Raw genomic sequence first — 22,524 nt, forward strand, 5'->3', positions numbered from 1 at the left:
AAACTTAACTCTTAAGTAGCGTTTGCTTTGGTGTAGCATGGTAAACGAGCTGCGTCGCGCAGGTAGATGATGCCAACGCCCGAAATGAACAGTAGAAAAGTAAAGAAATGCAACCAAAATGAAGGAGTGTTTGCACGGCTACAAGTACACGTCTTCACACCTTACTAGAAAACTTGAAAATGATCTTTATTCTTAACTGACCGTTCTAGAATGTTCTTTAGAACAGGAGTTCGTACCTGCCAGGTGCGAACACCTACGACGCAGCCCGTTGCCTCATCCTTACCATGCTACACCAGGCAAACGCTACTTAAGAGTTAAGTTTGACGTCAGATCCGACAGTGAATCCGGATACGTGAATCCTATTGGCGTTCATACCAGGTGTTCACCCCGGTCCACCTCCCAGATGTGGATTCTGGCGTATCCGGATATATTTCCCATAAAAGATCTGGATTCGGGGACCGTTCATACCAGGGTTCGCGAATCCGGATTCACCGCGAATCAGGATATATCCTGATACGCGAATCCTAGTATGAACGGGGTGAAAATGTTTCCCAACTAATAACTATCAGATACCATGGTGTTGGCGGCTGTAACGACTGGTTTCCATGTTGACAGAAGGTTCTGATAGTCGTTCTGTGAATGGGAATGGTTTCCTTGAGTTAGCGGTGTTGTTTTTTTTCGAGTTAGCGGTGTATGGCCTCGGGGAGAAGGCCTTTTCAGCCCCTCACAGCGAGGGAGATTGTCTAGCACAGGATAGATAGACATGGCGGACATCCGGGAATATGTTCTAACATTCTTTGCTTGCTTCGAAAGTGATGTATTAACTGTATATCTTTTTCAAGAAATTGACTGGTGTTATTCCCTCCAGATCCCTGCCCCCCGAATTACTACCACTGCGACAGATGTATTCCAGGGACGTTAGTTTGTGACGGTGTACCTGACTGCATGGACTTCAGCGACGAGATCGGCTGCATTTATGGTAAGAGCAGCACCACATTTTTGGCTAGATTGCTGGTTTGTTACTGTGATTAATGGATAAAGATATTTCCTACTTCTACTTTTTCAACTTTCTACACATTAATAAGCGTCTATTACTGCACGAGGCGAAATTACTCCGTTACTAACCATTCCCTTGCATTTTGTCCTTTGCTTCCGTTCGCATCGAATGAGCGGAAACTGCCAATGCGCATTACACCAGTAAGAAAATATTTTAAAAAAAAATTGATCACCTCACACTTTGTGGGTTTCTCAAAGTACGCTATCAACCACGTAACTTTATTCCAGCGTGCAGTAATGAGTTCCGCTGCGGAAACGGCCTGTGTAAGCCGACCTCCTGGGTCTGTGACGGGGAAGACGACTGTGGAGACAACACAGACGAAATGAACTGTGAGTCTTTGACTAGTCTCTTTGTCTTTGATGGCAAAAGGTACGAAAGGATATGATGCTGTTTTGACCTGAAAATTGCCTCTTCTGGAAACACCGGAAAGTTATACGACGGTTTCAATTTCTCTTGAAGGTCCCATGTCCTTGTGAAACCCAAAACCACCGATCTTCTCAATAAATCTCTCATATTGTATGTATATTTTATTTCATTCATCTTTATCTTAGGCACCTGTTCCAGTGAGTTTCAGCGCGCATGCGGGGATGGATCCTGCTATCACGTGATTCACCACTGCGATGGACACCGCGACTGCGCAGATGGGTCAGACGAGGACAACTGCGTGAGCTGTGAGTTGAGTTGACGCGCATGGTATAATTTCTGGTGTTCATTTCATTGTCGTTGTCCCAAAGTCGACGATAATCAAGCATTTAGCTGGGAAATCCACTTGCATAATGTTATGATATGAGCCAGAACCGGGAAATATTTGCTTGGCATTTACAGCAAACTGAATAAGCACAGCACTCATTCGTTAAAACGCTGCATAAGAGCCTTGTTCGTCTCGGTGCCACCCCATCTAATTTATCGGGGGCCCCCGTATTCACTCCTGCAGAAATTATTTGTATGACGGAACGGGAATGGAAGGCCCTGTATACTAGAAAGACTGACGGCCAGGTTACCCTCTTGTTCCTTGCCTCTAGCCTCCGGCTGCGGCCTGAGAAACATGACTCTTACAAGCGGCCAGTCCAGAATAGTCGGAGGAGACACGGCGAATCGTGGAGCATGGCCATGGCAGGTTAGTGACACATCTTCGTCCTGAGATACATGAAACTCCCTTTGTTTGTCGTCTATTTCTTTCAGGCCTCTTTCCAGTACACGACGAACGCTAATCGACCTTACAACGACCAAAAGTGAAAAATGACAGACAATGTAAGATTATGATGTACTTCAAAAATCCGTTTTTTATCCATCGCATTCGCTGAGCGATCTCCCCGCCGCCATTTTTTGGAAAAGGGTTATGTTAAGACAGTTGTGACTGTTATGACAGTTTTGACAAACTGAAGGTAAGTCAGAATCATCATTTCATCGTGGGAATCCTTTCTGTTGCAGGTTCAACTGAAGCTAGCGTACAGCAGCGCACCTTTCTGCGGCGGGGTCCTGGTGGCGCCGGAATGGGTGGTGACGGCGGCGCACTGTCTGGATGATGATGGGTAAAGCTGCACTCTCACCGGACGTGGGGCACGCTTGCGGCATTGCTGCGTTCGTTAACTGCGTCACTGTTTCGTTATTTTCTCCGATTTTTTATGATTCAGATATTGCGTAATACGTAAAAGTATTGCATAGAAGACGACAAAATACACAACAAGTGAGAAAATTCGTTCTTTATTTCTGAAATTCGTTGAATATATTTCGAACCCCGCAATGCCGCAAGCGTGCCCCACGTCCCGGTCACCTTATTTTTTTTAAAGTGACGTTTGTGCATACGGGGGGAAGTCCCATTGTAGTTTTGATGCCAAAGGGACAGTGGGTTGTTGTTACCTACTGTGTCGAAGGAAAGGTATGCATACGGATGGCGGAGCACATGCGTCTCCTTTCACCGCCTTTTACCTCTGCAACAGAAAGAAAGGGAAACATTTCTATCTTTCTGTGTTTCCTTTTATATTTTCTTCTTTTCCAAACAAATATGGTCAACAACCTGGCTGGCCACAAAATATAAAAGATGATTGAGAAAAATTAAGAATAAATAGTGCAGTAGATTTTTTTTAGGCTAGACCATGGCCATGCACTCATGCAGGTAGGCAGGCTTGCTTGCAAATGTTTTCGTTCTGTACATATTTTTCAGTCCCAGCTCCTGGCCAGTAATCCAAGTCCTGGTAGGCAAGCACCATCTACGACATCCCGTAGATGTGGACTCGGAGGCGATTGTGTCGTCGGTGCAAAAAGTGTTCCTTCACGAAGAGTATGATGCTATGAATAACTGGAATAATGACATAGCTCTCGTAAAACTGAGCACAAGCATCGATGAGACAAGCAACCTGATCAACTACGCTTGTCTCGGGGAAAGCGAGACAGCGAGATTCGACGAGAACTCGTACTGCTTTGCATCAGGCTGGGGTCGCACTTCATTCCGTATGTAACCGAACTTTTGTCAGGCCATATCAGGCATATGGTATTTAGCCATAGCCCTAGATTACGTACTTTAATTGCAGAGTACTTGGGTGGTTAAGCACAATAATGCACGTGCACGCGACGTCGACACCGATGGGTTCTTTATCGTAGAATGTGAATCGCATGCATGTTTTACTTCCTGAAATTAATATCTTTCGTTTAGGACTCCTTTAGATTGGATTCACACTAGGCTTCATCATTAGAAAATATAAAAGTATGACTGGGCAGACGTCAACGAAACACACAAGGCGCATCTATGAAACTCAATGAGCGATCAGTCAAATGAATCGCAGCGAGGTCAGCAGCCTGCTGGGCGAATGGAGGTGTTACTGAGATGACATACGTGACTGCCCGATTATCTTTTGTAGGGGTTGAAAGACCGGACCTTTTACAGGAGTTGAAGATGGCGCTGATTCCAACAGCCGTCTGTAACCACCGCATCTCCTACAGCGGCGCGCTGACCGAGAACATGATCTGTGCCGGATACTGGGAGGGTGGCGGCGGCACGTGTCAGGGGGACTCGGGAGGTCCTCTAGTGTGCGCGGGTGGGTAGAACCTTGTTTTATGTCGGTAGTACGTGCTACGACAAAGAGGCACAAGATCACAGTTGCGTCCTCCTGTCTTCGTTTCAAACACGACGGTCCTTATTAGTTGTGATTATTTCTTTGCGCCACGTGAAGAATTGCAGTTCTGTCATATTCAGTCGTGGTAAATTTTGTGTTGATGTCAGTATTTCCAGTATCATACACTTTAAACAGAAGTTCTAAAGCAACGCTCATTAACCTACCATTCCAATTGATTAACTACAGGTGATGACAGCCGCTGGTATCTTACGGGTGTCAGCGGTTGGGGAGCAAGATGCGCCAATCGGTACAAACCAATGGTCTTCACCAAAGTCTCCAATTACGTAGCCTGGATGGACGACAAAATGACCACTGGTGGTCAAATTGGTATGCCTTCTTTCTTGATTCGTGTAAATTGGTATATGTGGCGTCGTGTGGCTTTACTGATAGATGTTTGGTGCAGAATGCAGACTCGGGATTCGAATGACATGTTGCTCTCTTGGGAAAGTCACTTAACACTACTTTCCCCACGTCATTCAGGTAGAATTGAAGACAGGTTAGGATGTTAGATACGAGTATTAAGCACACTCCAGTGTTCGAGGAGAGCCACAACTCGAGCATGCTAAAGAACTCACTACATTAATCGAAAAGATTAGGGTCCATTACGGTCAGAATGGGGTAGGCAATATCCCAAGCGGCCTTCACACTCCTGCTTCTCCTATCGGTCCTCTCTCCACTTGTCACTGGAAAGCTAGATCTCACTGGTCTCTGCTAATAAAACGTTGCCTAGCTTTAAAACAGCAACTTAATGCGTGGCGTTATACGTTATACCTGCCCACGGTCATTACTAACACGTAGATACCTCTGTTTGCTCAGTCACTGGCTAACGTTGCTGCGGAAGGCAAGTCAAGTCTCTTAAACAGAATCAAATCAGTTGAAGCTAGCATCCGCACTACTTTTCTCTTACCAGCTAAGAACCTTGTACAAGTTTATCATTATGCACAATGATAGTGATCTTGTGTTAAAACGTAAAGTGTCTCATACAGCTTGCTTGGAGAACACCACAGTCACCTGCGGAGACGGCAGCTGCTTCCCTGCAGACTACAGGTGTGACGGGTACGAGGACTGCAGCGATGGGGCGGACGAGATCGGTTGCCGTGAGTGACGTTATATTATCTATTTTCTCGTCAAAATTTCCTTATAAAGTTGATATTGCCTTTGTACTAATATCTAACATTTGTTCATTCCACATTAGCAACTTTTGCACCAGCTTGCGCCTTGTATTGTGAAAACAACATCAAGTGCATCCCTACGCAGTGGGTCTGCGACTATTGGGCCGACTGCGACGATCTTGCAGATGAACAGAGCTGTAGTAAGTTGGCATGTTCGTGTAGACTGATATGCGATCCAGAAACTTGAATCAAATCAGTTACTTTGTAGTTTATGTGGGTGTCTGTGTGGCGCAACGGCTAGAGCGTTTTAATCAGAATCAGTAGGTCCTGAGTTCAATACTCGCCATGCCCCTGCCCCCAGAGCGTGACGTGACGCCTACCGAGCCTCACGGCTAATCTGTCTAAAGGTGCCAAAAACACCTACGGATTTGGTGCTGCCAGTGTGTCAACATCTGCACACTAGCCACTAAGACCCGTGAATTTTTTTTTTGTAGCTTATGTGATACACGCTACAGTGATGATTTTTTCCATGTAATGTAGTTTTCCTTTTTTCTAGATTGTACGGATACGTTCACGTGTGACAACGGTATCTGTGTCTTACCGGAGTACCGATGTGACGGAACCAACCACTGTGGAGACGGAAGTGACGAACGTTACTGTGAGTGGCATCGCGTCTTGATTTGTCAATTAGTCCTGCATAATTTTAACCACTCAGAAATAATATGTCTCTTAATTCTTAAACAGTTGTACAGATAGCAATGAACAGCGACATTCTTGATTTCAACAAACCTTTGCCTTAAGCTTAGATCTATGTGAATTGATTTTCAGTGGGACTTGCGGACACCTGAACAGCATGGAAAACTTTCTTTGTTGTGTTTTTACTTGTATCTGTTTTAAATGGTTAGACTGTCTGGTATGGTACTGTATGTGTCCTTCTGTATGTGTTTTGTCTCGCTGTCTAGTCTACATCATGGCTCCAACTACATTTTGCAGCCGAAGAAGTTAGATGCACTTCTGCAGGTCTTTCCCCATTCGGTGGAATAAATTCTGGTGACTCCAGAATAGCATCGCCGTCATCAAAATCAATTCACACATAGCTCCACGTCTATTGATGATAAAAGCAACAAAAGGCATTAACCTATCCGATCAACCTATATTCAGGTGATTCCATTACATCATCGCCATCACCAACCCCCGCAGATCAAGTGACAAGCTAATTAGTTATTACCGTGCATATAACTACATTTCTATTGATTATGACGATAATAAAAAAATTACTTAACCGATCTACCTCCATCCAGGTGACTTCACTACAACATTGTCATCATCATCCACTGAGGCTCCGGTGGCCAGCTCGCCAGCTGTTACCATGCCAGCAACAGCTGCAAGCGAAACAGCAACTGATGTTGCAACTACAACTCCTCTCTTGACGACCGGAAAAGTTGACATCACCACAAGCACGACATCTGCGTCAACTGAAGGTCCTTGTACAAATATTTTTATCTGTCTTAGTACTTGGTTTGCGTGATGTATAAATAAGCAATGATGTGTCATTTTCACAGCCTGTAAATGTTGTTTTGCAGATTTTCACTTAAGAAGTCACGATTAGGTAATAACATTTTCATAAAGATCTTTACAAAGAACTGATGATACTTTCTGAAATGGCACGTTAATTGGCCCCATAGTTAATTCTAACACTAACTAGAGTTCGGCGACCTCATACCTCCACGAAACATTGAGTGTTTTTATAGATTTTATGTTTGTTGATGATGACTTGTATGTAATGATATTCGTGTTATTTCATAGATATGATCTTGAAAACACACCCATAAGGTTTCCTATTCAGATTTTGAAAAAGGTAAGTTTCTTTTGAGTATAAATCGAGGCTACGGTCAACAGGTCTTATGACTTCTATTCAGTGGCGAACATCATGTCATGAACATTTGTTCTATTTTAGTTCAAGATACGTGACAGTTGTCAGTCGCCAGATGCTCACAGCTAATGAACCTACCCCAGTAACTCCCGTGTGGGCCGAATTGTGACTTTGCCATGTCCAGCAACGGTTGCAACATTTGTACTGAAATTTGGTGCAGTTCTATGATACGTTTACATCTATTATATGAAGTAACAGGGCCCTAAAACTAGTGATCGCATCTAGGGTCATGATAATTGATGGACAGTGAAGACATAGCACTGTCGACGGAGTTGATCATGCCTAACTTCCCCCAAACAGTTGCTCTACGATGTCAACTGTTCCAGAAAGAAAAAAACTTCAGTTCAAGGCTATCACTGGCGAAACAAATAACCTCACTATCTGCTTGGAGATAAGCTGATTAACAAACAGTGAAACCACGATGCCTGTTCCAATATATCGCAGATATAGGAGTGATTTCTGATATTATTACATCGATTATAACAACAGATACGGCAAAAAGAAGGGAACGTGTATACGCATGCGGCAAACGGAACAGACAGCATCTGTCTGCGATGTCCTTAGTTTTTTTTTTTATTTGTAATTGTATGCCTTCGTCGTTCCACAATAGGCAGTTTATTGCTAGTTTAGGAAAGATTATGTATCTATCATCTATTAACCGGTAGTCGGTACTAGGCGCGTAGACTAGGGTGGAGAAGAGATGCTGAGTTTTTAATATGTAAATGATAATAGAAAATGTAGTTACATGTAATCATCTTTTAATGAGCTCGAAAAGTAGAAAGAAACAATCGCCCACTTTTTTCTGGGTATGTAGACGAGAACAAAACCCGCAGATAAGTAAAATTTATTCTCTAGTAGGGCATGACGTAACCTGACTAAACTAGGCTTCTAGCAGCGCTTTCACTGGTCAGGCCTTAAACTCTTGATGGCCAACACTTTCAAGCCTGCTGGTGTATTGGAAACATCCCAATATTGATGATCTATCAAGTTCTTAGATCTTGACCAACTAAGACCTTTCAGATACCATGGTGTTGGACGCCTTAATGACTGGTTTCCATGCTGACAGAAGGTTTTGAGCTCCTATTAGTCGTTCTGTGAATGGGAATGGTTTCCTGGAGTTAGCTAGGTTTTTTTTCCCGAGTTAGCGGTGTACAGAGCGAGGGATATTGTACAGTACAGGCTAGACATGGCGGACATCCGGGAATATGTTCTAACATTCTTTGCTTGCTGTCAAAGTGATGTATTAACTGTATATCTTTTTCGTGAGGGTTACTGATGTTATTCCTTCCAGGTCCCTGCCCCCCGAATTACTACCACTGCGACAGATGTATTCCAGGGACGTTAGTTTGTGACGGTGTACCTGACTGCATGGACTTCAGCGACGAGATCGGGTGCATTTATGGTAAGAGCAGCACCACATTTTGGCTGGGTTGTTTGTTTGTTGGCTTAGTTAATGGAAAAAAGATATGTCCTACTTCTCTTTTTTTACTAGATACACATTAATAAGCTTCTAATTCTGCATGAGGCTTAATCATTTCATCACTAGTTTGCAAAAATAACCATTCCCTTGCATTTTGTCCTTTGCTTCCGTTCGCATCGAATGAGCGGAAACTGCCAATGCGCATTACACCAGTAAGAAAATATTTTAAAAAAAAATTGATCACCTCACACTTTGTGGGTTTCTCAAAGTACGCTATCAACCACGTAACTTTATTCCAGCATGCAGTAATGAGTTCCGCTGCGGAAACGGCCTGTGCAAGCCGACCTCCTGGGTCTGTGACGGGGAAGACGACTGTGGAGACAACACAGACGAAATGAACTGTGAGTCTTTGACTAGTCTCTTTGTCTTTGATGGCAAAAGTTACGAAAGGATATGATGCTGTTTTGACCTGAAAATTGCCTCTTCTGGAAACACCGGAAAGTTATACGACGGTTTGAATTTCTCTTGAAGGTCCCACGTCCTTGTGAAACCCAAAACCACCGATCTTCTCAATAAATCTCTCATATTGTATGTATATTTTATTTCATTCATCTTTATCTTAGGCACCTGTTCCAGTGAGTTTCAGCGCGCATGCGGGGATGGATCCTGCTATCACGTGATTCACCACTGCGATGGACACCGCGACTGCGCAGATGGGTCAGACGAGGACAACTGCGTGAGCTGTGAGTTGAGTTGACGCGCATGGTATAATTTCTGGTGTTCATTTCATTGTCGTTGTCCCAAAGTCGACGATAATCAAGCATTTAGCTGGGAAATCCACTTGCATAATGTTATGCTATTAGCCGGAACCGGGAAATATTTGCTTGGCATTTGCAGCAAACTGAATAAGCACACCACTCATTCGTTAAAACGCTGCATAAGAGTCTTGTTCGTCTCGGTGCCACCCTATCTAATTTATCGGGGCCCCCCGTACTCACTCCTGCAGAAAATATTTGTATGACGGAACGGGAATGGAAGGCCCTGTATACTAGATAGACTGACAGCCAGGTTACCCACTTGTTCCTTGCCCCTAGCCTCCGGCTGCGGCCTGAGGAACATGACTCTTCCAAGCGGCCAGTCCAGAATAGTGGGAGGAGACACGGCGGACCGTGGAGCATGGCCATGGCAGGTTAGTGACACATCTTCGTCCTGAGATACACGAAACTCCCTTTGTTCGTCGTCTATTTCTTTCAGTCCTCTTTCCGTTCAGTAGACGGCGAACGCTGATCGACCTTACAACGACCAAATGTAGAAAATGACAGACGATGTAAGATTATGATGTACATACAATACAAGAGAAGTCACAATATATTTCAAATTCCGTTTTTAATCCATCGAATTCACTCATGAGTGATCTCCCCGCCACCATCTGATGGAAAAGGGTAATGTTATGACAGTTTTTTTCCAAACTGAAGGGAAGTCAGAACCATTTCATCGTGGGAATCATTTCTGTTGCAGGTCCAACTAAAGCTGGCGTACAGCAGCACACCGTTTTGCGGCGGGGTCCTGGTGGCTCCGCAATGGGTGGTGACGGCGGCGCACTGTCTGGATGATGCTGGGTAAGTGTCGTTTGTTCATACGGGGATGGTAAAGGTAAAGGCAGTCCCATGGTATTTTTGAGACCGTAGGAACAGTAGGTTGTTGTTACCCACTCTGTCTAAGGAACGGTATTGGACCTTTTACCTCTGCAACAGAGGGGAAGGGAAACATATTTATTTGTCTGTGTTTTCTTCTTTTCCAAACAAATATGGTCATCGCCCTGGACCAGATGGCTTTCACTATGCATAGGTTTTCAATATGCACTGCTGAGGTAACGGACATCCCGTGGTGTTCGATTACATAATGCGGCATGGCAGCGCTTCGGGGGTGGGGTGGGGGGTTTTCTATTGTTGGCCGGCCACAAAATATAAAATATAATTGAGTAAAAAGAATAGATAGTGCAATAGTTCAATAGTTTTTAAGGCTATACAATGCACTGCAGGTAGGCAGGCATGTGAAAGTAAGCCTTGTACATTAGCTTGAAAATGTTATCTTTCTCGTTCTGTACATATTTTTTTCAGTCCCAGCTTCTGGCCAGTAATCCAAGTTCTGGTAGGCAAGCACCATCTACGACATCCCGTAGACGTGGACTCGGAGGCGATTGTGTCGTCGGTGCAAAAAGTGTTCCTTCACGAAGAGTATGATGCTATGAATAACTGGAATAATGACATAGCTCTAGTAAAACTGAGCTCAAGCATAGATGAGACAAGCAACTTTATCAACTACGCTTGTCTAGGAGACAGCGAGACAGCGAGTTTCGACGAGAACTCGTACTGCTTTACATCAGGCTGGGGCGACACTTCATTCAGTATGTAACCGAACTTTTGTCAGGCATATTGTATTTAGCCATAGCCCTAGATTACTTAATTTAATTGAAAAGTACTTGGGCTGTTTAGCACAATACTTAATGCTTTTGATGCACGCGACACTGCACAATTACTTTATCGTAGAATGTGAAGTCGCATGCATGTTTTACTTCCTGCAGTTGATATATTTCGGGAAATAATACTCTCATGTTGGGTTCATTACTCCCTTGAATTGGATTTATTTCACATGCACTAGACCTCATTATTAGAATATCATGTAAAATATAAAAGTATGACTAGGCAGACGTAAACGAAACACACAAGGCGCATCTATAAAACTCAATGAGCGAACAGTCAAATTTTAGGTGGCAGCCGCATCGCAGCGAGGTCAGCAGCCTGGTCGAATGGAGGTGTTACTGAGATGACATTCATGACTGCCCAATTATCTTTTATAGGTGGTGAAAGACCGGAACTTTTACAGGAGCTGAAGATGGCGCTGATTCCAACTGCCGTCTGTAACCACCGCATCTCCTACGGAGGCGGGCTGACCGAGAACATGATCTGTGCCGGGTACTGGGAGGGTGGCGGCGGCACGTGTCAGGGGGACTCGGGAGGTCCTCTAGTGTGCGCGGGTGGGTAGAACCTTGTTTTATGTCGGTAGTACGTGCTAAATACGACAGAGAGGCACAAGATCATAGTTGCGCCCTCCTGTCTTCGTTTCAAACATCACGGTCCTTATATTAGTTGTGATTATTTCTTTGCGCCACGTGAAGAATTGCAGTTCTGTCATGTTCAGTCGTGGCAAATTTTGTGTTGATGTCAGTATTTCCTGTATCATACACTTTAAACAGAAGTTCTAAAGCAACGCTCATAAACCTACCATTCCACTTGATTAACTACAGGTGATGACAGCCGCTGGTATCTTACGGGTGTCACCAGTTGGGGAGCAAGATGCGCCAACCGGTACCAACCAATGGTCTTCACCAAAGTCTCCAATTACGAAGCCTGGATGCACGACAAAATGACCACTGGTGGTCAAATTGGTATGCCTTCTTCCTTGATTCGTGTAAATTGGTATATGTGGCGTCGTGTGGCTTTACTGGTAGATGTTTGGTCCAGAATGCAGACTCGGGTATCGAATGACATGTTGTTCTCTTGGGAAAGGCACTTAACACTACTTTCCCCACTTCATTCAGGTATAATTGAAGACTCGGTGAGGATGTTAGATATCAAGAACACTCCAGTGTTCGAGGAGAGCCACAACTCGAGCACGCTAATGAACCCACCACATTCATCGAAAAGATTAGGGTCCGTTACGGTCAGAATGGGGTATCCCGAGATCTCATTGATCTCTAGATCTGCCAATCTTTAAAACAGCAACTTAATGCTTGGCGTCATACGGTATACCTGCCCACAGTCATTGCTAACGCGTAGATACCTCAGTTTGCTCAGTCACTGGCTAACGTTGCTGCGGAAGGCAGGTCAAGTCTCTTAAACAGAATCCAATCGGTTGAAGCTAGCATCCGCACTACTTTTCTCTTATAAGGTATACTAACCATCAGCTATGTACCATGTACAAGTTTATCATAACGCACAATGGTAGTGATCTTGGACACTGAAATCACTCTAATTGACTTGTATCCCACCAGTGTGTTAAAACGTAACGTGTTTCATACAGCTTGTACGGAGAACACCACAGTCATCTGCGGAGACGGCAGCTGCTTCCCTGCAGACTACAGGTGTGACGGCTACGAGGACTGCGGCGATGGGGCAGACGAGAACGGTTGCCGTGAGTGACGTAATATTATCTATTTAGTCGTCATATTTTTCTTTGAAAGCTGATATTGTCTTTGTACTAACGTCTAACATCTCTTCATTCCACATTAGAACTAGCTTGTGCCCTGTATTGTGAAAACTACGCCAAGTGCATCCCTACGCAGTGGGTCTGCGACTATTGGGCCGACTGTGACGATCTTGCAGATGAACAGAACTGTAGTAAGTTGGCATGTTCGCGTAGACTGATATGCGATCCATAAACTGGAATCAAATCAGTTACTTTGTAGTTTATGTGGGTGTCTGTGTGGCGCAACTGCTAGAGCGTTTTAATCAGAATCAGTAGGTCCTGAGTTCAATACTCGCCATGCACCTGCCCCCAGAGCGTGACGTGACGCCTACCGAGCCTCACGGCTAATCTGTCTAAAGGTGCCCAAAACACCTACGGATTTGGTGCTGTCAGAGTGTCAACATCTGCACACTTGCCACTAAGACCCGTGAATTTTTTTGTAGTTTATGTGTCGTACGCTACAGAGATGAAGTTTTCCATGTGATGTAGTTTTCCTTTTTTTCAGATTGTACGGATACGTTCACGTGTGACAACGGTATCTGTGTTCTGCCTGAGTACCGATGTGACGGGATCAACCACTGTGGAGACGGAAGTGACGAACGTTACTGTGAGTGGCATCGCGTCATGATTTTTCAATTAGTCCGGCTTAATTCCAACCATTCAGAAACAATATGTCTCTTAATTTGTAAACAGTTGTACAGATAGCAACAAACAACGACATTCTTGATTTCAACAAACCTTGAATCTATATGAATTAATTTCCAGTGGGAGAAACCTACTTGAGGTGAATGTAGAGATTGTTCCTGGCTTTGTTGTCAACATGGTACATGGCAATGTACAACATATTCTAAGTGCGTCCTTCTGTATGTGTTTGTCTCGCTGTCTAGTCTAAATCGTGGCCTCAACTAACTACATTTTGCAGCCGGAGAAGGTAGATACACTTCTACAGGTCTTTACCCATTCGGTCGAATAAATTTAGGTGACTCCAGAATAGCATCGTCTTCATCAAAATCAATTCACACATAGCTCCACGTCTATCGATAATAAAGACAACAGCAAGCATTAACCTGTCCGATCAACCTACATTGAGGTGATTCCAGTACAGCATCGCCATCACCAACCGCTGCAGATCCAACGACCAGCTAGTCAGTTATTACCCTGCATATGCGTATCTACATTTTCTATTGACATCGACGATAATGAAAAATTTCTTACCCGATCTACCTCCACCCAGGTGACTCCACTACAACATTGTCATCACCATCCACTGAGGCTCCAGTGGCCAGCTCGTCAGCTATTACCATGCCAGCAACAGCTACAAGCGAGACAGCAACTGATGTAGCAACTACAGCTCCAATCTTGACGACAGGAAAAGTTGACGTCACCACAAGCACGCCATCTGCGTCAACTGAAGGTCCTTTTAGCAAATATTTTAATCTGTCTTTGCACTTGGTATGCGCGACGTATAAATGAGCAATGACGTGTCCTCATCTTTCCCGTAGCTGTTGTTTTGCAGATTATCACTAAAGAAAGTCAAGATTAGGTAATAACGTTTTTATAAAGGTCTTTACAAAGAACTGATGATATTTGGCATGTTAATTGTAGTCCATTCTATCACTAATTAAGTAATTTATCTTTAGATGTCACAACTCCCATAATGTAAAAATAGATAAATATATGCCTTTGATGGACTGCTTTGCTATTAGAAGGAATAAAGAAACTAATGATTAGCATACTCCATTGTAATACTATATCAAAGAATTATGTTAGCCCTTATTGTTATGTACACTAGTATGTTAAGCTTTATTCTACACATTACCTCTATTTTGTACTTTCTGTAATAGCTGTTGCCATACACTGTACCGTGTACAATTGCTGTGCAATAAAGTCCTTCTATGTATCACATAACAAGCGATGTCCTCTCCCATTAACCTCTCTTCAGGCAGTACCACAACTGCAATGGTCAGCCCATCAGCATCCACTGTGCCGATGACGTCGACAAGTGAAGCATCAACAGAGACTGGTACAACTGACGCGGTAACCCCAACTGTGACAACTGGGAACGAAGTCGTCTTCACAAGCAAACTGCCAGCATCAACAAAAGGTTTCAATAAAGAGCTAATACCACATGCATTTACATTAAAAATTTTGCAACCTTATACGGGAGAAACATTTGGCACCATCTATGCTCGAAAGATTTTAGAAGTTTCTAAATTTCTATGATCCTGATGCTAGAAATTCTTCAAATAAGCCTAATAAAGTTTATTATAGTCTGATTTCTGATTTTTTTTCCCAATGGAACTTAATAGGATACTACATTGTGATGTTTTGTATCCACCCCCCCCCCCCCCCCCCCACAGCTGCCATGACAGTGGTTGAGATGGAGGTGACCCTCTCCAGTGTAACGTTCACGGCGGATCTGCAGGACAGCAGCACTGAAGCGTTCCAGACACTGTCAGCACAAGTCATCGCAGCCGTAAGCAACCTTACCATGACATATTTCACAAAATTTCAGATGAGGTACTTTCACACTTTTCATACTAGCTCCTTTCCCATGTACACCTCTAACTTATTTGGGAATGGTCGTATGTTCAGAGCTAGAAGCGACTGTATATACTGTATCTTAAACGTCGGAGCGAACTACTTTCCGGATGGTACCCAGGCTAGTTGGAAGTGGGACAGAGGATAAATACAAAGTTTTATGTTTCAGATCACCCCTGTTTACCAAAACTACCCAGGCTTTGCTGGAGCAGTCGTCAGGGGTTTCAGGTACGGTCGTCTCAAATTCGGTCAATATAAAAAAAAAATCAGACGAACTGAACTAGGCTCTGATATTTAGATGTATATATCTTTCTAGGTGCAGCCAGATCAGCTTTCATTACACGTTTAACAGTTCTATTCGTATTGATAATTCGCATTACTGTTTCAAATTGGTGGTGGCGACGGAGTCAACATTTTCCAACCATACCTGGAGCTGATGTATCCGATAAAGGAAAATTGCAGACTATACATGTCATGATTTTTTTTACTGGCGTCTTGAAGCTTTACACGAGCAGAAGAGATTTGTATTTGTATTTTGTATTTGGTGGGCCAACTACTCTGTCTTGGCAGCCAGTGGCTGAATTGCGAGGAGCTTACAATAGGCGGGGCTAAATCGCAAGGGTCTGGAGGGAGCTGCCATTCTGCGCCACTCAAGTGACCTCAATACGACAGTAATTTCCCCAGGTGCGGTCATGGGACTGTGGGGTTTGAACCACGCACTCCGCACCATCACACGGGTTCTTTAACGTGCATGGGTGTTGCTCTCCCCAACACGGGACCTCCATTTAACGTCCTAACTGAGGGACGGCCCAGACACGCTGCCGCTGCGCCACGCGATCTCACAATAGCAAATTTAACAAAGCAAACGTTGCTTACGTTTAAATACTGTGCTCATTACAGGTCAGGTAGTGTGATTGCCGATGTCAACATCCTCATCAACAGCCAAGCGGAGCCGGGTAACCGGGAGGTGCCCCTAGCGGTAGCCAGTGTACTGCAGTCAGCTATAACCATCGGAGGTAGCATGGACCTGGAAGTCCGCGGCGTGGCTTATAGGATGGACGGTAAATTCTTTCTACCCGCTACAATATATTAGGTCACAGTGAGTATTAGCAACTGAATGCATTGTAACATAGAATACGGTCGATAGAATGGCACTTAACATGTGTGACGTTAGATGGAGGAGTAAACTATGCTAGCAGATACTAGATGGTCCTGGGTTCGATCTCTACATTTCTTTTCAGACATAATTTACTTACTTCTGCAGGTTAAAAAGTGTGTAATGAATCTAGTTGGGAGGTAAAAGGTGGCGGAAGGAGAGAGACGGCCGTTTCTGTTCAATACCGTGCCCTACACATTGCGCAACTTAGGCTTTAATGGGCTATATGGCATTACATCTACCTTTTACCAATGCGAATAATACCAGGATGCATTTTCGAGTACTTTTCCTCGCGCTCTGCACGCAAAGGTGTAACAGTCGACGTGGTGGTGTGCAGCGCTGGTTGCCATGACGACATGACGTGTGTCTCCAGCGGAGGAGAGTGTCGGTCCTTCTGTACGTCCAACACGGAGTACTGTCTGAACGGGGGAACCTGTCAGGACGGGAACCCGGTCCTGGAGTGCAGGTAAGAAAACGTTAACAAATTTGTGAAAATCCTGTTGCCACCTATCTTCATTATCATAAGTTCACTTCGATCACTAGAGACGATTTTTATTTTGACACTTAAGTTTACTTTCATTACTTCTTATGTTTTACTTGTACACTTATGTTGACTAATGTTTTTTTATTGTTTTGTAATCTTAAATGGACTTTAGGAAGAATATATTTTGCAAGTATATTGTAAAGTCTAATGGAGATCGAAATATAAAAACAAAATAAGAAGATGAACTGAACTGAACAATAGAGATGCGATGCTCGATTTGCCTAGTCAATACCTATCAGCAATATATTACTTTGACGACGATGAAGGTTACACGTCCAGGTAATAAGATACACCAAATGATATTTACTCACAAAGTTACAATTCAAAGTCAGATTATGGTACTGTTACTGTCAGGGTAAGATACTGCTGCACCTGCTCTTTAACAGATCTGTTCAGTGTCAATGACGGACCGTACTGGATGCTACCTGAAACTCTGACAATTTCCAAAATCATATTTGAGATCAGAGTTGTTTGAGTAATTATTGTTTGGTTTATATTGCTTTCAGAGTGCATTATTTACCAAATGGTGGCTCAGTCTCGTAATACTGTTCTTTGTTTTACCCTCTAAATACTGTCAAAAATCTCAACCATTCCAACCAGGCATGTTGACAGCGGAAATGTTTCTCTTATACCTTTTCTGTATATGTAACAACTGACTAGCCATGTTTGTCTTCACAGCTGCCCTTCAGACACAACCGCTTTGTACCAGTACTCGGGAAAACGGTGCCAGAACGGAGGTGAAACATTTGATGTTTGTTTTGTAATATGTTATTTTTACGTTGTTAAGCAGTTGTTATATATAATCATTACTAGAATTTGTTTGAAACATATGTATGAAATATATCTATTATCCCATACGTTTCATCAGCCTAAGCCCCAAAAAAACTGATGTTTCCATTTTCTGTTTCCAGAGCTAAGTGTGTTCTTCATCGCCTTGCTTGCCGCTGCCTGCGCTCTGGTCGTCATCTTTGCGGTCGGCCTTGTGATTCGGTGCTGGCCCCGCAGAAGGTCAATGACCTTGTAAGTCTGGTCTGCTAGATTTCATCCTTTGACGTTGCTTGTTCAAAATCTATGTAATATCAAGTGGCGCTGATCACTTTCGTTAGCATCGATTTGCTATTTTTGTTGAATGGTTAAAGATTATGACTATGAGGATGAATAGGAAAGGATGAAGTTTTGAGTTATTTGATGAAACGTAACGGTCTGTAGGCCTGCATGATTCAATACGATAGTGGCACTCGTCTCATATCATGCTGCTAAACCCTCTCATGTTAAAATGTCAGATTCGAGAGAAGTCACCTTTCATGAATCCCATTCTGTTCCTCAGAAATGGAGTCCCTGTGGAAAACAAGGGAGTTGTCAACGTCGCCGCTACCTTTCATGAGAACGGGAAGGTGTAGCGGATTTAGAGCTCGTAAACCCACCTTTGGATGCAGCCCTGCAACCGTGCACCCCACTGACAAACCTTCCCGTGCTAAGCTACCCATTAGTTTGATTTGATGCTACTCACAATACCATCATGGATATATGTATTGAAACATTATGAGGTGCCTTAACATATAAGCATATGTAATTCATGTATAACTAGATAGACAGATGTTACATAGATTGCACAGGCAGCCCCCCCCCCCTCAATACTTGAGTCACCGGACCCCGGCTTACAGCTATCCTTGTTAGTCCGAGCAGCAGTGAGGTTGTTAATAATACTAGTCTTGAACTTATGTCAGATCCTTAATGTACAATGTCTGGTTCCAGATCTAGATAGTTTTACGACTTTGCTGTTAATTGCACAACGGATAACCGCACACTTCTGTTAATTGCACGGAATCCCCAAATCCCAAACCGGTGCGGTCCAGCTGGATAACTCCGCATCATTGCACCATCCAGATAATCGCAATGCGTTCGCAAATGGAGTGTGCAATTAAACGGCTTCTACTGTAGTACCAAATTACACATGGGCCAGGAAGTTTCCTTATTTTTACAAGGGGGTCGCTGACTCCTACTAGGACATGGTTTCAAATGGGTAGTTTTCATTTACTGAAATGATTTACATACATGTTATTCAGTTATATTTTAGATTTGTTAATGTGTAGCACTGCAGATTATACTACAGGAATATCATTGTCACACCTGTATCTGAACGAAATCCACACACACACACACACACACACACACACACAAACATACGCACATATACATACACACGCACACAAACATACGCACACACACATATGTACAATGATATACATACAGACACTTTAAGATACATACAAATATATATATATATATATATATATATATATATATATATATATATATATATGTATAACTACGTATATACCGTACTAAAGTAAGATAAGACTATAAAGACTGACAAATGAAATGCAAAGGCATGGTTCTCTCTACTCTATTACTGCCATTACTTAATTGTGATACACGATGAAGAAACACAATGATAGGATTTCTATGCTCATACATCTTTTATGCCCATGAGGGATGTACTTGTATACTGTATTGTGTATCTTATGTTCTTACTATCTACGTTCTTACATGTAGTCTAGTATATCTTATAACAAAACAGTCCAGAAAAGAAATCACTTTTTCTCTTCTACCCGTAGCCCCATGTGCTGTGTCAAAGCAAGGAAAATGTTATGACATCTGCTGACAGGAAGGAATGGATCGATTCGAAGTATGGTATTAATAATACCTTGGTTTAGTTTGAAAACACAGTACATGTGGATGGAGCGACTTATTTAGTGGCAATAAATGTGCAGCAGCTCACTTCCGTCTGTCTTGTCGTTTCTTTAATAAGTGTATAGGACTATATGAGGAGCTTTTTCCAACACTAAAATCTCAACGCTGACTTACCATACACTGCTTCTGACATTGGAGTGGATCATGACACAGCACATTGGATGACGTAGACAAGACTTTGCCCCCAAAATATCTTCATGACCATCCAGATTAAGAAAACAGTATGATACAGTGGTGTATGAATGTGGTATCTTACTTACATCTACAATGACTAACATATATATAGGGTAACATTTACTTATAGATTCGGTAAAGCTGTGGAATCTGTTTAAGGTTTAAGATTGCCTCTGATACGTGATTGTTCAAGAAGATGATAGACCAATTTTATGGATCATAATCATAGTTTTTAGTGCACATCACATGTTTGCCCTCTGACCTCACTTCTGAATTTTACACTTTGTGTAATGTGTATTTGATATGTAAGTCTGATCTGTATCTGAGTGTATGTTATTGTATCTGTTCATGCACTGTATATCTTTATTGTATGAGCCCTGGAAGATTAGCTAAGTGTGTTGAAGGGCATCCCAATAAACTCAATAGACTCAATATACTAGTTTGTACAATGTCAACTTCTTCTTCAACGACTGACCTTTCAACTGATAGTTCTTAATGCCCCGTGTGATCGGCAATTAACCAAACACTACAAACGTAGCTGTACTTACAACTGATCTGAGGTCGATTAACGGACTAATGATTAACTATAGATCAGTGGTCTGACACGCCGCGTTTATTGACCCTTGAGTCACATATCCGCTCACCCTGCCTATCTACTTCAAACAAATGTCATCGAGAGCGAAAAACACGCACAAAGCAAGCATGATGTTAATCATTGCTAAGGATCCACCCAGGTGCGCGCTAAAACTTGCTCACGCCTGTGTACGTACTCAGAACGAGAGGACTATAGCGTGAAGCCGCCGACTCAAGACTGCAGGCTACTAACTCAGAGCTGCTGGTTTGGAGAAGCAACCTTTCTGCATAGCTACGGACCAAGTCAAGGGGGCAGTATGGCTTTGCACCTGCGCTGTTCTGTTGTCTTGTTGGTGTTGGTCGTTGCGCTGACCGTGGTGTGGTCTGCGAGCGCTGTCAAGCCGAAAGGTTGGAGAGGAACTAAAGGTAAGGGTAGTGTTATCTTCATCTACTTGGAAACTCTTTGTTTGATTAACGCGACATTTCTATGTCCAGAGATGTAGGTGTTCTGTATAAAGGGTATCGCGCAGGACTGCGTCATATCGCGTCAGGTATTCTTTAAGTGTGCGCAAACCAGCGTTAGATACCAGTAAACGGGGGAGAGAGGTCTACTTCTGGAAAAGATAGGAAGACAATGACGACAGATCAAGACCAAACTTACTGCCCCGAAAGCAGTTCTTTGATCCTTGTAAATATATCCGTGTTGTTTTTGTTCACATGTCAGCAAAGTATGCGTGATTGTAACATGTTGACCTGTTCAAATATTCATAATGACGTAATCACATTTTTTCAATCTTGTTCAAACTTGTAGCCAATGTAGCATCGTGGTCGATCGATGCTTCTCGTCCTACACTGACACGGACAACGTCCTTTATATTATAATGGTGGTCGTAACTAGGCCGAAATTTGCCTAAAACAATTCATCAAGTGTCCCAGTACTTGTTTCTTGTAAGTGCACTGACGGCGTGATAATAGGCACAATGCCTTGACCTTAAGTGACTAGGGTCCCATTCCTATCGGTCGGTGATAGACAAGCGACCAAACAGTGAAACAAAATCGGATTTTTGTTGGTGTGTCCCCTGATGTAGACGTAGATGTAGACGTATGGCACACATAGACTGTAAAAATTCTTCTATTTTGAAATTCATTGAGCGACCTCAAATCCGTGGTCTTTGTGCGATCTCAGCCTGCAATGGAAAGAGGTGTGTGAAAAAATGTGTAAAATGGCTGTGTAAAATTGCTTACTCCTGTTTATTTCTGTTCCTCTCGCCTTAATTATTCTTAAAAGACCCACTTTTGATTAAGTTCTCTTCCCTGCCAAGGCCTCGATTATTTCCTTATTTCCTATATGTGACATGATTAGCAACGTTGCTTGAGTCAGCTTTACCAAATCCATAAATGCCCTTCTGAGAGAAAGAGGCACTGCTTGTTGGGCTGCTACATGCAGGTTTCTTTGAATGAAAATAAGGGCTTGAAGGTCTACAAATATTGCACGAGTCCAGTCGACTTTACCCCGTCCTTTCGACCACACCCTGGTGATTTCCCTAGTTGTCATGATTTGAGCAAGCGGACAATGGAATCTAGTAATCTAGTTGGACAACAATTACCAAGAAGAAGTAATCCTACTCTAGGTTAGACTGTTCACAAATGTAGACTTACAGGGCGTTGGAAAATATAAGTGCCTTCATTTCACCAATTGCAAATCCGCTTCAAATAACTCAACTTCTCAAGCACAGGGCACTATTTACTCTGGGTTTGATTGTAAGCGGTAATATGTTTTGGTGCATCAAAATTCGTAGCCTAACCTAAAAAGTACTTGGGTAAAAAATCCAGACGCGTTTTATTCGGCCATAACTGTGGGGGTACAAGTTAGACTGGGGGAGGGTCTTAAACTGAAAA

The 22,524-nt window shown here is 43.1% G+C and overlaps 1 protein-coding gene across 3 annotated transcripts in view; it reads left to right on the forward strand.

Moving 5' to 3' along the window:
• LOC118407565 (low-density lipoprotein receptor-related protein 2-like) overlaps positions 1 to 22,524 on the forward strand; it is a 54,174-nt gene that overhangs the window by 12,406 nt on the left and 19,244 nt on the right. Inside the window, exons 1-10 of one of the 3 annotated variants that reach the window (XM_035808069.1) lie at positions 3,922 to 4,092; positions 4,357 to 4,497; positions 5,157 to 5,267; positions 5,366 to 5,482; positions 5,839 to 5,940; positions 6,584 to 6,763; positions 8,507 to 8,617; positions 8,935 to 9,036; positions 9,259 to 9,378; positions 9,730 to 9,824. In XM_035808069.1, the coding sequence (XP_035663962.1) occupies positions 3,951 to 4,092; positions 4,357 to 4,497; positions 5,157 to 5,267; positions 5,366 to 5,482; positions 5,839 to 5,940; positions 6,584 to 6,763; positions 8,507 to 8,617; positions 8,935 to 9,036; positions 9,259 to 9,378; positions 9,730 to 9,824 (1,221 nt within the window). In that variant the 5' untranslated portion in view covers positions 3,922 to 3,950. Of the gene's footprint in view, positions 1 to 3,921; positions 4,093 to 4,356; positions 4,498 to 5,156; positions 5,268 to 5,365; positions 5,483 to 5,838; positions 5,941 to 6,583; positions 6,764 to 8,506; positions 8,618 to 8,934; positions 9,037 to 9,258; positions 9,379 to 9,729; positions 9,825 to 22,524 lie in introns of those variants that run through there. The other 2 variants (XM_035808059.1, XM_035808048.1) reach the window with 2 other exon arrangements.

The sequence above is a fragment of the Branchiostoma floridae genome, chromosome 2 (genome assembly GCF_000003815.2).
Source record: "Branchiostoma floridae strain S238N-H82 chromosome 2, Bfl_VNyyK, whole genome shotgun sequence".
Taxonomy (NCBI): Eukaryota; Metazoa; Chordata; class Leptocardii; order Amphioxiformes; family Branchiostomatidae; genus Branchiostoma; species Branchiostoma floridae.